The 15,459-nt window shown below is 48.5% G+C and overlaps 1 protein-coding gene across 2 annotated transcripts in view; it reads right to left on the reverse strand.

The window, feature by feature from the left end:
- LOC311138415 (neuropilin-1a-like) overlaps positions 1 to 15,459 on the reverse strand; it is a 93,501-nt gene that overhangs the window by 52,652 nt on the left and 25,390 nt on the right. For both annotated transcript variants that reach the window (XM_084173090.1, XM_084173091.1), the window contains one exon: positions 8,064 to 8,245. In XM_084173090.1, the coding sequence (XP_084029216.1) occupies positions 8,064 to 8,245 (182 nt within the window). The remainder of the gene's footprint in view (positions 1 to 8,063; positions 8,246 to 15,459) is intronic.

Consider the following 15,459-nt stretch of genomic DNA (forward strand, 5'->3'; position numbering starts at 1 on the left):
CTTTTTTTGGGGGGGGGGGGGGGGCTGTAAGGCAAGACAGGAACACCAGTTCAGTTTGACTGTAAGGCGAGTTTACATTTAGTGCTGCTCTGAAAGCTAAAGATTCCAAAACAGCGGGTCTGGCCATTAATTCTGCAGTTTTCCTCCTTTTTCCTGTTTGAAAAACCGTAGAGACCAGAAATACTTTTCTAAAATATCAGGGCCAGGGATGTGATTGTCCAGAACTCTGTGGACCTCCACAGACTGATCCCAGGGATGACTGAGTTTGGGATCAGAGGGAGGTTCAGGGGCACAGAGGTGTGTGTGTGTGTGTTTCAAGTTCAAGTTTCAATAATAAATAATAAAATAAATAATAAAAGATAAGAATACAAACATAAAGTAAATGGCTCAGTACAATAAAATAAACATTTTAGAATAAGTATAATATAGAAAGGCTAAATTTATAGTCCACTATTTACACGTTTTGTGGAAGGGGGGACTGGAGGGCAAGTGTTTAAATTGTGTAGTATTTAGCAATAATAATAAGAGTCTGGTAGCAGCAGTTGTGATGTGGTGTAGCATGAATATATACACTACCGTTCAAAAGTTTAGGGTCACTTAGAATTTTCCTTGTTTTCGAAAGAAAAGCCATTTTTTTGTCCATTAAATTAACATCAAATTGATAAGAAATACAGTGTAGACATTGTTAATGTTGTAAATGGCTATTGTAGCTGGAAACGGCAGATTTTTAATGGAATATCTACATAGCCGTACAGAGGCCCTTTATCAGCAACCATCAGTCCTGTGTTCCAATGGCATGTTGTGTTTTCTAATCCAAGTTTATCATTTGAAAAGGCTAATTGATCATTAGAAAACCCTTTTGCAATTATGTTAGCACAGCTGAAAACTGTTGAGCTGATTAAAGAAGCAATAAAACTGGCCTTCTTGAGACTAGTTGAGTATCTGGAGCATCAGCAATTGTGGGTTCGATTACAGGATCAAAATGACCAGAAACAAAGAACTTTCTTCTGAAACTCGTCAGTCTATTCTTGTTCTGAGAAATGGCTATTCCATGCGAGAAATTGTCAAGAAACTGAAGATCTCGTACAACGCTGTGTACTACTCCCTTCACAGAACAGTGCAAACTGTCTCTAACTGGCTCTGTGTGTGAGTGTGTGTGTGTGGATGAGTGTATGTCTGTATAGGTGTGTGCGTGCGTGTGTGAGTGAATGCATGTGTGCTAAGGTGCGGAGAGTCAGTGCAGGTGGTCAGTCCAGTTCAAGTGTTCAGCAGTCTGATGGCTTGTAGATATAAATAGTCTCTGAGACTGTTGGTATCAGACCTCATGCTCCGATACGTCTGCCCGACGATAAGGGAGTGAACAGCTCGTGGCTGGGGTGTGTGGGGTACTTGATGCTGCTGCGGGCCTTCCTCAGGCACCGTTTTGACTAGATTGTCTGGATGGGTGGGAACACGGTCCCAGTGATGTACTGGGCCGTCTTCACCACCCGCTGGAGGGCCTTGCGGTCGTGGATGGAGCAACTTCTGCACCAGGCCGTGATGCAACCGGCCAGGACGCTCTCGATGGTGCAGCAGTAGTATTTGGAGAGGACTCGGGGTGGCATGCCAAATTTCTTCAGCCGCCTTAGGAAGTAGAGACACTTTTGCGCCCTCTTGACAAGAGTGGTGGCGTTGTTGGTCCATGACAAGTCCTCAGTGATGTGGACGCAGAGGAACTTAAAACGACTGACTCTCTCTACTGCAGTCCAGTTGATGTGGATCAGGGCAGGGTTCCCTCCCGTTTTTCCTGAAGTCAACAATCAACTCCTTTGTTTTTCTGACGTTGAGGGAGAGGTTGTTGTCCTGGCACCACAATGCCAATTAACTTACCTCCACCCTATAGGCTGACTCGTCAAAACACCTCATGATGACCGTTGACAGTGCGAGGGGGCAATAGTCATTTGGCCATGTCACCTTGTTTTTCTTGGGCACTGGGATGATGGTGGTCTACTTGAAGCAGGTGGGGACTACAGCCTGAGACAAAACAAAGGAGATGATCATGGATTTCAGGAAACAGCAGAAGGAGCACCCCCCTATCCACATCGACGGGACCGCAGTGGAGAAGGTGGAAAGCTTCAAGTTCCTCGGCGTACACATCACTGACAAACTGAAATGGTCCACCCACACAGACAGTGTGGTGAAGAAGGCGCAACAGAGCCTCTTCAACCTCAGGAGGCTGAAGAAATGTGGCTTGGCACCTAAAACACTCACAAACTTTTACAGATGCTCAATTGAGAGCATCCTGTCGGGCTGTATCACCGCCTGGTACAGCAACTGCACCGCCCGCAACCGCAGGGCTGTCCAGAGGGTGGTGCGGTATGCCCAACGCATCCCCGGGGGCAAACTACCAGCCCTCCAGGACACCTAAAGCACCCGATGTCACAGGAAGGCCAAAAAGATCATCAAGGACAACAATCACCCAAGCCACTGCCTGTTCACCCCGCTATCATCCAGAAGGCGAGGTCAGTACAGGTACAAGCTAGGACCGAGAGACTGAAAAACAGCTTCTATCTCAAGGCCATCAGACTGTTAAATAGCCTTCACTAGCACATTAGAGGCTGCTGCCTATATACATAGATTAGAAATCACTGGCCACTTTAATAAATGGAACACTAGTCACTTTAATAATGTTTACATAGCTGCATTATTCATCTCATATGTATATACTGTATTCTATGCTATTCTACTGTATCTTAGTCTATGGCGCTCTGACATTGCTCGTCGATATATTTATATTTTATTAATTCCTTTGCTTTAAAGTAGAGAGGCCTAAATAAGTGCCCTTCAGTGCACTGGACTACAGTCTACTGCAGAGTTCATAGTGGGTGTACAAGTCAAAGAAAGAACAGCTTGATACGGCTTTCCGACTGTAGCTGTCTAAGAGGAGCTTTCCATTTGGTCGCCACTGTCTGACGCTGTTATCGCACATGGTGTTTGACAAGTGCAGAATTGAAAGAAAATCCGTTCAGATAAAAAATAAAATCCTTTCAGACTGTGTGGCTTTGCTCCCAATGCCTAGGCAAGGAGAGGACAGCGCTAGCCGCTCGCTAGGACTGCAGGGCTATCTCAGAGCAGGATCAACGTCTAGTCAAAGTGAGTAGAAAAGATAAAGTGCTAGCCTCGTGGGTAACAAGAGAGCATGTCTGTCTCCGCTATGTTCTCTCTGTGTACCATAATTACATGTTATCACCACCTACCTCCATCCCGGCTCCCTCCCTTTTCTAGTTTCATTCAGCCACAGAGAAAAAAGGGACAGGCAAGGGCAAACTGGCGGCCATTGTGTGCCTTTGTGTGGGTGTCTGTAAAAAGATAACGGGCACAGAGAAAAGAGATCAGAACAGAATAAAATGGAATAAAGGAAAGGTCCAGTCTGTCCCCTGAAGAGATATTCAGCCAATAGATGTATTTTTATCTCTTATTATCTTCGTCTCCACAGGGCTTCGGGCCACAGAAGTCCCGCCGGCCCTCGTCGCTAGCTACCTCTCTACCCACAATGCTTTGTGTTGTGTGCATGGTATTTATGTGCTACAATCTGACTATTTACTGTGTGTGTGACCAGCTTCAGGAGGCAAATAATGTGACATTTGCTAACCACACGCTAACTCACAACCCCCTGTCTGTCTCTTTCTAGTTTTACTACTGCTGTTGTTTTTGTTACGTTGGTGAATCGCATCACCCCCAAGAGCCGAGCAGTAGAGGCAATTTCACCAGAGAAGAGGGAGAGAATTGAAATGGCAAACAAGTTGCACAGGACCTGTAAACACGGCAGAGCTTTTCTCCGAGAAACAAATAAACTTCTCAGAGCGAAGCTCAGTAGAGCGCATCCCATCACCACCCACTCCTCTACCACCACGGTCCACCGCCATCACACACACGCGCACACACACACACACACATTTCAGTTTATGTGACAAAACAAGCAGCCATTGTGTAGAGAATCATTGCATCATCTAAACTGCTGTGAAATATATTTTCCATAACCAAATATGTTGTATTTTCAGCTGTTTGAAGCTGGTGTACAAAACCGAAAGTAAAAGACGCAAAAACAAAACTTAAGAACGGGAAGCATAGGAATAGTGCACATATAACAGATCTACCGCATCTTAGACTTTTGGTTGGGTCGCCCAAAAGGTTACATATTGCAGCTTTAAACAAACTATAGAATTTATGACGGGATGTTGAGACAAGCTGCAGCCTTAAAAACACAGTTTTTAAAAACACAGTATGCACCGACATTTTTTTTTTTTTAGCAAAGCACCAGGGTTAAGCTAGGTTTTTCTATTTAACATTTCCAAATGTTTCTTTTAGATGGTGAAAGCAGACTGCTGCTTTAAGACTGTGTTGTTAATCCTTGGGTGACTCTCTTTCCCACCATCCCTCCCCCTCCTTTCCCACCTCCCTTCCCCCTCCGTGGTCAGCGTTATTAGGGACTGGGGCCTTAATGGCCTGAAGTGTTGTTCTAAGACTGCTGAGAAAATACCTATAGTTTATATTCCATGTATCGGTCTGGTTGATAATTAGCCCAGTCCGTCTAGTAACTAGCTAATCCTGGATGGACGTTTCCTCCCCTGTAGCTAGGCTGATAGAAGGGTTAATGAGCAGTGGAGAATTACCGGTAACTCTCAGGACACATAATGTAATATTAACCTGAAGCCACAGCTGGGGGTATGTGTCATTCATTTATACAAAAACACGAACACACGCACACACACACACACACACACACACACACACACACACACACACACACACACACACACACACACACACACACACACACACACACACACACACACACACACACACACACACACACACACAGTCGCTCTGACACACTGACACTCAACATGCTGATGACATCATTTCCCCCCTGTATTGTCAGTGAGGTATGAGAGAGGGGATGAATGAGGGGCCCGTGCCCCCCTGTGGCCTTTAGAGAGTTTGGGTCTTAAGTTTCCATGGGGGCTGGCTGTGTGTCTGTTTGTGTGTGTGTGTGTGTGTGTGTGTGTGTGTGTGCTTGCGTGCGCTCGCGTCAGACAGTGAGTGCCTGTGCCAGATGTGACCTGTGCCCATCAGAGCGCTCATCAGATGAAAGCCCAACGGCTCACGTGCCCTGCCTCAGTCTCCCCCTTCCCTCCCCTCCACCCCCATCCCCCCTTCTCCACCACGCTCCCCCCTCCTGGGTGTTGACACAGGTGTCCTCGTAACAAGCGCCCGCATAGCCGCGACATGATGAACGGCTCTGGTGGGTGAAATGCCGATGATGGGGCTTTTCACTTAAAGGTAGGGCAGGGTAGGGCAGAGGACCCCCCCTCCTCACCTCCTCTCTCCCCTCCATCATGCAGTGGCATGATCCCTGAATCTCTCTCCTCCCTCTCTCTCTCTCTGCCTCCAGCACCAGACTTGATGTGGCTCTAAGAGTAACAAATTGCAGAGTTGTTAACCAGAAGCATATTACTTTTTTCAGAGAGAAAGAGACGCAGTTGAGAAAGACTTTAAGTGAGACAAGATTAGAGGATAAATATAGAGGCTTCTAGTCAGAGAGGATTGCCTGTTTGTATTCTGAAATCCGGAGAGGCGGACATTAGGGACCATTTGGGCTAAATGGGTGGTAGTGGTCAATTTGTATTAGTGACCTTAGTGGACTCCAGCACTAGACAACACCAGCAGTACCACAGGTACAGTGTGTTCTCTTCCCGTAGCTGACTATCTACCGCTGAGTTCAGTGCATCCATAAACATAAGCTGGCCTTATCCCCTTTCTCAGCTCTCTTTTATTCCTCTCCTCACCCCTCTCTGTCTCTGTTTTCATCATTCACTCTCTCTCTCCCTCCCTCCCTCCTACTGTTCGGTCAGTGGAGTGAGGCTGGCAATTTTGCTGCCCATAAAATAAATAGCCCGGTCTAATTAAGATCCCTGGATTGAAAAAGCAATGTGTGTCTGTGTGTGTATGTGTGTTTGAGTTGTGAAAGCCGATGGACGACCACAAACAACCTGTTTTCTCCCAATTAGACATTCCTCTGCTGCACTGCTGATGAGAACCAGGGCTGCTCTCCAGGTTCATTACAGAGAGAGATAGTGTGTGTACCCTGTTTCCCATCTGACCTTGAACCCTCATTTACCTCTGAAAGAACCCAGCTCCATTCCCTGAAGCTGCCCTCTAACCCGAGTCTCGTACTGTACACACAGCATTCTTCCATCCAGACTCATTAAGATGCACTGCATTCCTTGCATTACTTCCCCAGCGCTATCTCAACATCTGTGTTTACCATCATTAAGTTTACATGTATTAGCCAAAACAAATCTGCTGATTCTATCCACCTAATACCCATCCTGGTGTTGATAAGCTTACTTAATCAACAAGCTAGCTGCTCTCTACACCAAAGGAGGGAGGCTTAGGTTATGTTCCAAATGGCACCCTATTCCCTATATAGTGCACTACTTTTGACCAGAGCACTATGGGCCCCAGTCAAAAGTACTGCACTAAACAGGCAATAGGGTGTCATTTGGGACACAACCTTAATTGATCTCAGAGCCACCGCCTTGGCGGCAGCCAGCTCTGCTGTAGTCAAAACACAGCACTGGTTTCAAAGCTAAACAAGCTTCTGCTGCCTGCTTCAGAAGAACCGGCCCGGCCCCACGACACACCCATGGTGCCAGCTCTACAGGGGATGGTCCTGGAGCAAAAAACATCCCACCTGGTGCATCCCCTCTTACTAACAACACATCTGGAGATCCATATTTCTTCATATCTCAACACTCTGCATTCAGTACTTCTTCCCCAATCCCTCATAGCCCAGGGGCCGTAACACAACTAATTTATAATCAGTCCTTTTAATGGATGAGACTGGGAAATACCTCATCAGGAGATGAATGTGGTGTACACATTTTAACTGCATCATCAAGAGGGAATGCTGCACTTCACTGAAGTGTGGGGAGATGTGTGTGTCAAGCAGCTGGCAGAGTGTGGGCGCACACACATTTACATCAGATCAAAGGGACATCCCCTCAGACACACACACACACACACACACACACACACACACACACACACACTTCTGGGATTAAAAAGAGGGCATCCGTCTTCTCTGTGGGTCACTGGGTCGTCCCATAGACTAGCTGAGGGTTAATTAATCAGAGTGGAGTCTGCTCTCTGTTGCACCTGTCTATGTCCTCCTCCCTCCCCCTCTCCCAATCACTCAATGGAAATCTACCCCTGTCCCATGGCAGCCATAAACACAAAACACAGTCAGGAAGTCAAGCCAACAACAGGAAGCTCTCCCTCTTATTGTATTGTCTTCAGATAAGGAAGAAGGACATCCCCTGAGTGTATTTGTGAAAATAGGGCTGCTTGGCGAGTTCTCGTTTCAGCAGGGACACGTCTGTGGTCTTTCTTTGTGAGATTTTATTGTTGAGGAAGGAACTTCTCAGGGTTGGACAACGTTATCAGTTAATCTGATCGTCTGCATGAGCAGCACTTATCTACCGCAATGGAATATATGAGTATGAATTTAGCTTATCAGAAGCAGGAAGAGGAGAAAGCACTTCCTTCATTCATGTTCTTTAAACCGTTGGTGACTCACTTTCTCCACTTAACCATGATAATGTAGCATCACATAAACAGAGAAAGGGGACATTTCTCTGTCTGGATGAACAGATATTATCATATGTCTATAACTACAGTCAGTCTTAGAAGTACCATAAATACATTCAGTTGTTACAGATGGTTTACGGAACATATGGGGAAAAGGATTGATCTGTTTGTGTGTAACCTTATTGAAAAGCTATGTAATACCTTGATGCATTAAGCAGCATGAATACATGACAAACAAACCATGAAATAAGCAGAAACATCCTGTTCTTAACACTAATTAGACTCACGATTAGATGTCTCGGTCTAACATATATCATCCCGCTTCACTGGTGTAACTTCCCAAGCTGTGTGTGTATTTGTGTGTGTGTGTGTGTGTGCGTGTGAAGATATTTTGTGATTGTGTTTTTGTGATTCACTCTTTCTCCTCTCACCTGTTTTGAAGATCTCGTAGCGGATGGAGAAGCCTGCTCCATGGGTCTCGTAGTCGGACACAAACTTGATGTAGAGCTGGTACCCAGAAGACACCACGGGTGATGGGGCGATCTTCCCACAGTACTTCCCCACCAGCTGCCCACTCTCGTCCACGCCGTCACGTACCTCCACATAGTCATACCTGGACAGAGAGACAGAGAGGGGGAGAGGGGGAGCGAGTACCTGTCAGTGACCTGTTGTTGTATTGGGTATTCTATGCACGCACGCACACACGCACACACACACACACAAAGTTGGAATTGATGGAACAACAACCAAGTTCATGTTTTGATAGGTGATCCTCCCTAATGCAGAAAAAACATGCTCTAGTGGTAATGAGGTCTACAGGATAAATCCAAGACCAGGTGGGCAGGTTGGTTAGCCTACTCATACTTCCTCCATGTGGCACGGCTCCAAGTTGTTAGCTAGACAATGCAGACACTGCAGAGATTCTATAACAATGACTCCCAGCTGTACAGAGTCTAGGTTTACATAAAACTGTTCTGGTGGAGCTGTGAGTGTGTGTTGAATCAGTGCAGCTGAATAGCGGTCTTCTCCCTATAAAAGAGCCTGATGCCTAAAGAGAGAAGTGTGTGTGGGGTTTATATGTGTTTTTGTGGTGTATGTGTGTGTGGTTGTGTGTGTGTGTGTGTGTGTCTGTGTGTATTTGAGTATAATGTCAGTGATCATATTATACTCCTTGGAGGCAGGTACAAGGATACCACCAGACGCAAGTGTTAACACAATCAGGCGGCAGCTATGGGATTGCAGCTCATGCACACGCACGCACGCACACACACACTCACACACACGCGCTCCACATCCTACTCAAATGGAATTTCAGACCCAGGGCCATTGACATGAGGAACTGGCTAATTGAGTCAGCAAAAGCTTTAAGACCAGGGGAGGAAAGCACCTTCAGAATAGGCACGGTTAATAACAGGAGCCAGGGCACTCACACATCGTGTGTGTAACATAAGATGGAGCGAAGAGGGCAATCTGAATCTGAGCCATTGGCCAACCAGGGTGGCCTGAACGAACACAGCCCACGGTGATCTGGGCTGAAAAGCAATGTGTTTCTGTGTGTGTGTTTGCGTGTGTGTGCGTTTATGTGCACCTGTGTATCTGTATGTGAGTATGCGGTGTATGACTATGCCTATGTATGTGTGTGTGTCTGTAGTGCAGGAGAGATGAATCAGCCATGCTTTGTTAAGGGTTCAAGTAGCGAAGCGGGATGAAACCATATTGTATTTGTTCCAGTTCATTATTAGGGGTTCAAGTAGCGAAGCTGGCGAAACCCTATTGTACTTGTTCCAGTTCATTATTGTTATTATTATTATGTTCCTTTTCTGCCGTGAGATGAAAAGGCCCAGGACTGTGCAACTTAGCAACATGTTAAAGGCCCAAGGGCCACACTCTCTCATGCAATACCATGCCAATTGGCCACATGGTGGCGCTATAGCAAGCGATTGAAAAGGCAAACTTTGAAAGGTCAGCCCCTGCACTCCATGTGACCTATAGTCATAAAATGTTGTCCATAGGTCCCTCTCTTCACATGGAAAAAAAGTATGAAGGTTCAACATGTGCAAGCACATTCATATTGACCACTCAGTGAAGCTATAACGGGCAATTTTTTTATATCTTTTGATTTGTTTGACTCAGAGTGATGAAATTTGGCACACATGCTCAAGGATATGAGTCTAGCTAACCTGTTGTTGACTTTGGCCACATTATGGTGCTGTTGGAAAACAATTAATGCAAGTTCATTGGCAAATAGCGGCCATATTGTTTCAGCTAGATTCTTGGAAAAAAGTGCCAAATTTGATGCCGATCGTTCCAGCGGTTCTAGAGAAGAAGAAGTTTAAAGTAGTAAATATCATTTTTAAAAAATCCAAAATTCATCAACAGCATATAGTATGATCTGGTTGATTTTCAGTTCTGATATTTGGTAAGAGTGGTAAGGAGTACAGAAGTAGCTCATCCTAGGGCGATGTGTCCAATTTGTCCTGATGATGGCACAGTGGGCCCACAGCTTGAACCCCGGCAACACTGCCTGCAGCTTTAATTATCATTGTGATTGACAGGCAGAGTACTATAAGGGGAGTAGTGTGGTTTTAGGTTTCCATGGTATTTAATCCCTCATAACGCCCATTCCCAATTAATTCAGCTCAGTGGGGCACTATCTAACGTTTTCCTGCTCCAGCCTCACGACCTGCTGTCTTCTCCCTCCAATTCTCCTTCTCACGCACACACGCACACACGCACACACACACACACACACACTGTCACGACTCCCCTCCTTGTTCGGGCAGGCTTCGGCGTTCGTCGTCACCGGAGTACTAACCACTGCCGCCCCAATCATCATCACCTCATCACAGAATCACCCACCCGAATATGGAGTCAGCGGGAGAAGAGCGCATGCCTGGAGTCGTGGCACAGGTCCAGGAGCATTCCACGATGCTGGCCAGCTTGGGGGAAGCGATGGATCTGTTAAGACCAGCTGGCCAACCGGATCCAGCCACCTACACCCCAGCACCCGGAGGGATCCAGATATCCCGACCACGGGCGTTTGATGGGACGACATTGCTGTGCCAGGGATTCCTTCTCCAATTGGAGCTTTACCTCGCCAGCATCAGGCCGGAACCATCAGAGCGGGAGAAGGCGTCCGTCCTCGTTTCCTGCCTCTGTGGGAAAGCCCTGGAGTGGGCCAACGCGGTGTGGAACGAAGGAGGAGCCACGTTGGAGGACTACAGGGAGTTCGCTAGCCTCTTTCGGGTGCCACCAGAGTGGCGACAGTGCCAAGGCAGTGCCAATACCGTCAAGGCATAATATTGGTTCCCCTATCCATTCCACTCCCCATCAGAGCACTCGATAGTCGACCAATAGGGTCGCGGTTTGTTACGGAAGTAACGATACCAGTCACCATGATCACCCAGGAGACTCATTGTGAGCAGGTAATTTTTTCAATTATTGAATCTCCTGTGGTATTAGGTATCCCTTGGCTAGCACTCTACAACCCCACCTTCTCATGGCCGCAGAGGGCTCTCACGGGGTGGTCGCGAGAGTGTCAGGGTAGGTGTCTAGATGTTTCCATTGGTGCAACCATGGTGGAAAGTCCAGACGGTACCTCCACCGTGCGCATTCCCCCCGAATACCTCGATTTGGCGCACATGTTTTCCAAGACGCGTGCAACTAAATTACCACCTCATCGGGCGGGGGATTGCGCGATAGACCTTCGGGTAGGCGCTGTACCTCCCAGGAGTCATGTGTACCCCCTGTCGCAGGCTGAAATGGAGGCTATGGAAACATACGTCTCCGAGTCCCTGGGCCAGGGGTATATAAGTCCCTCCACTTCACCCGCCTCCTCGAGTTTCTTCTTTGTGAAGAAGAATGACGGCGTTCTGCGCCTGTGCATTTATTATCGGTCACTGAACAAGGAGACGATTAGATTTAGTTATCCTTTTCCTCATTCCTTCAGTGATTGAGTCAATGCATGGGGCACGCTTCTTCACAAAGCTAGATCTCAGGAGTGCATACAACCTGGTGCGTGTTCGGGAGGGGGATGAGTGGAAGACAGCATTCAGCACAACCACGGGGCATTATGAATACCTGGTGATGCCCTACGGTTTAATGAATGCTCCATCCGTCTTCCAGTCCTTTGTGAACGAGGTGTTTCGGGACATGCTTGGTCGCGGTGTGGTGGTCTACATCGATGACATCCTGGTGTATTCCGCTACTTGCGCCAAGCATCTCTCCCTGGTTCGCAAAGTGCTGGCCCGACTATTGGAAAATGACCTTTATGCCAAGGCAGAGAAGTGTATGTTTTTTCCAGCGTCTCCTTCCTCGGATACCGCATTACCACCTCAGGTGTGGAGATGGAGGGAGATCGCATTTCAGCCGTGCGTAATTGGCCGACTCCAACCACAGTGAAGGAGGTGCAGCGCTTCCTTGGCTTTGCCAACTACTATCGGAGGTTTATCCAAGGCTTTGGCAAGGTGGCAGCTCCCATTACATCCCTGTTGAAGGGTGGGCCGTCCCGGCTCTGCTGGTCTGCTGAGGCTGACCTGGCCTTCAGGAGACTGCGGGGTCTGTTCACCTCAGCTCCGATACTGGCCCACCCAGATCCATCACTACCGTTCATAGTGGAGGTGGATGCGTCCGAGGTAGGGATAGGTGCTGTCCTGTCCCAACGCTCGGGCACGCCACCCAAGCTCCGCCCCTGTGCCTTCTTCTCTAAGAAGTTCAGCCCGGCGGAGCAGAACTACGACGTTGGTTATTGGGAGCTGTTGGCTGTTGTCCGAGCCTTGACCGTGTGGAGGCATTGGCTCGAACGGGCGAAACACCCTTTCCTCGTCTAGACGGACCACCGTAACCTGGAGTACATAAGGGCAGCGAGGAGGCTGAATCCTCGCCAGGCCAGGTGGGCCCTATTCTTCACCCGGTTTGATTTGACATTATCATACATTTCGGGTACGAAGAACGTGAAGGCAGACGCACTGTCCCGGCTGTATGACACAGAGGAGAGGCCCAGAGACAACACCCCCATACTCCCGGCCTCCTGCATTGTGGCGCCGGTAGTATGGGCGATGGACGCGGATATAGAGCAGGCATTACGCACAGATCCATCTCCACCGCAGTGTCCAGCTGGGCTGCGGTATGTGCCTGCTCTTATCCGTGATCATCTGATCTTCTGGGCACACACGTCACCCTCCTCTGGTCACCCAGGTATCGGCCGTACAGTGCGCTGCTTGAGCGGAAAGTACTGGTGGCCTACCTTGGCTAAGGATGTGAGGGTGTACGTCTCCTCCTACTCGGTGTGCGCCCAGAGTAAGGCACCTAGGCATCTCCCAGTGGGTAAGCTACAACCATTACCAGTTCCACAACGACCATGGTCTCACCTTAGTATTGATTTTCTAACTGATCTTCCCCTCTCCCAAGGTAACACCACCATCCTGGTCATTGTGGACCGCTTCTCCAAGTCCTGCCGCTTCCTTCCTCTGCCCGGTCTCTCCATGGCCCTGCAGACTGCAGAAGCCCTGTTTACTTACGTCTTCCGGCACTACGGGGTGCCAGAGGATATAGTGTTGATCTGAGGTCCCCAGTTCACATCCAAGGTTTGGAAGGTGTTCATGGAACGTCTGGGGGTCTCGGTCAGCCTGACCTCTGGGTTCCACCCCGAGGCAAATGGGCAGGTGGAACGAGTAAATCAGGATGTGGGTAGGTTCCTGTGGTCCTACTGCCAGGACCGGCCGGGGGAGTGGTCGGTGTTCATGCCATGGGCAGAATATGCCCAGAACTCTCTCTGCCACTCCTCTACTAACCTAACAACATTCCAATGTGTTTTAGGTTACCAACCGGTTCTGGCTCCGTGGCACCAGAGCCAGACCGAGGCTCCTGCGGTGGATGACTGGTTTCGGCGCGCGGAGGAGACGTGAGACGCTGCCCACGTTCACCTCCAGTGCACCGTGCGTCATCAGAAGGCCAACGCTGACCGTCACCGCAGTGAGGCCCCGGTCTTCGTACCGGGGGATCGGGTCTGGCTCTCGACCCGGAATCTGCCCCTCCGCCTACCCTGCCGGTAGCTGAGCCCGTGGTTTGTGGGGCCGTTCAACGTCCTGAGGAGAATCAACGAGGTTACGTATAGGTTGTTACTCCCCCCTGATTACCGTATTAACCCCTCGTTTCATGTGTCTCTCCTCAGGCTGGTGGTGGTTGGGCCGCTCCAGGAGTCTGAGGTGCGGAAGGTTCCTTCACCTCCTCTGGACTTCGAGGGGGCCCCGGCGTACTCTGTCCGTGCCATCCTGGATTCGAGGCGTCGGGTGGGGGGTCTTCAGTACCTTGTGGAGTGGGAGGGGTACTGTCTGGAGGAACGGTGCTGGGTCCCGGTGAGGGATATCCTCGATCCCTCACTGTTGCAGGATTTCCACCGTCGCCATCCGGCTCGCCCTGCTCCACATCCTCCTGGCCGTCCCCGAGGGGGGGTACTGGCACAACTTCGGCCGAGGATGCCTCCCCTCCTTGTTCGGGCAGGCTTCGGTGTTCGTCATCACCGGAGTACTAACCACTGCCGCCCCAATCATCATCACAATTGTCTTGTCTCATTATCACACACACCTGCCCTGGAGTGTGTTTGACGCATTTCTGCGTAAACCTGTATTTTGCGGATTAAAGCCTGTTATTCTGTGATTTACCCTCCTGCGCCTGACTCCTTCAACACCACCTCATCACACACACACACACACACACAAACTATGCCAAAATAATGTGTCTCCGAGGCATACTATAGAAGGGGCCTGCTGTCTTAGTTAGGTTACATCCCGATCCCCAAATTACAGTCAAAACCCTTTAACTTCCCTCAGTGAAGGTAGATTAATTCAGTTAATGCACACGGTATTTGCACAACAGACAATTTAGGCTACACTGTGAGTGATGGGTTAGGGTAGTGGGCTACGCCTCGGTTGGAAGGAGACAAGTATCCACATGCTCCACCCTTCACCAACCTCAAAAGGTTTCTAGGAGGAGAACGAGGAAGAGGAGAACGAGGAGGAGGAGGGGGAGGAGGAGCATCCCTGTCTGGTCTTCAGGACCACTTTATGACTGTGGTGTGGTGTAGTGCAGTCGGTGGCCCCTAAAGATGTAGGATCTTAATTGGATCACCCTGTTGCAGGATACAGTGAGGGAAAAGAGTATTTGATCCCCTGCTGATTTTGTACGTTTGCCCACTGACAAAGACATGATCAGTCTATAATTTTAATGGTAGGTTTATTTGAACAGCGAGAGACAGAATAACAACAAAAAAATCCAGAAAAACGCATGTCAAAAATGTTAGAAATTGATTTGCATTTTAATGAGGGAAATAAGTATTAGACCCCCTCTCAATCAGAAAGATTTCTGGCTCCCAGGTGTCTTTTATATAGGTAATGAGCTGAGATTAGGAGCACACTCTTAAAGGGAGTGATCCTAATCTCAGCTTGTTACCTGTATAAAAGACACCTGTCCACAGAAGCAATCAATCAATCAGATTCCAAACTCTCCACCATGGCCGAGACCAAAGAGCTCTCCAAGGATGTCAGGGACAATATTGTAGACCTACACAAGGCTGGAATGGGCTACAAGACCATCGCCAAGCAGCTTGGTGAGAAGGTGACAACAGTTGGTGCGATTATTGGCAAATGGAAGAAACACAAAATAACTGTCAATCTCCCTCGGCCTGGTGCTCCATGCAAGATCTCACCTCGTGGAGTTGCAATGATCATGAGAATGGTGAGGAATCAGCTCAGAACTACACGGGAGGATCTTGTCAATGATCTCAAGGCAGCTGGGACCATAGTCACCAAGAAAACAATTGGTAACACA

This window comes from Coregonus lavaretus (genome assembly GCF_964263955.1).
Source record: "Coregonus lavaretus genome assembly, chromosome: 2".
In the NCBI taxonomy this organism is placed as follows: domain Eukaryota; kingdom Metazoa; phylum Chordata; class Actinopteri; order Salmoniformes; family Salmonidae; genus Coregonus; species Coregonus lavaretus.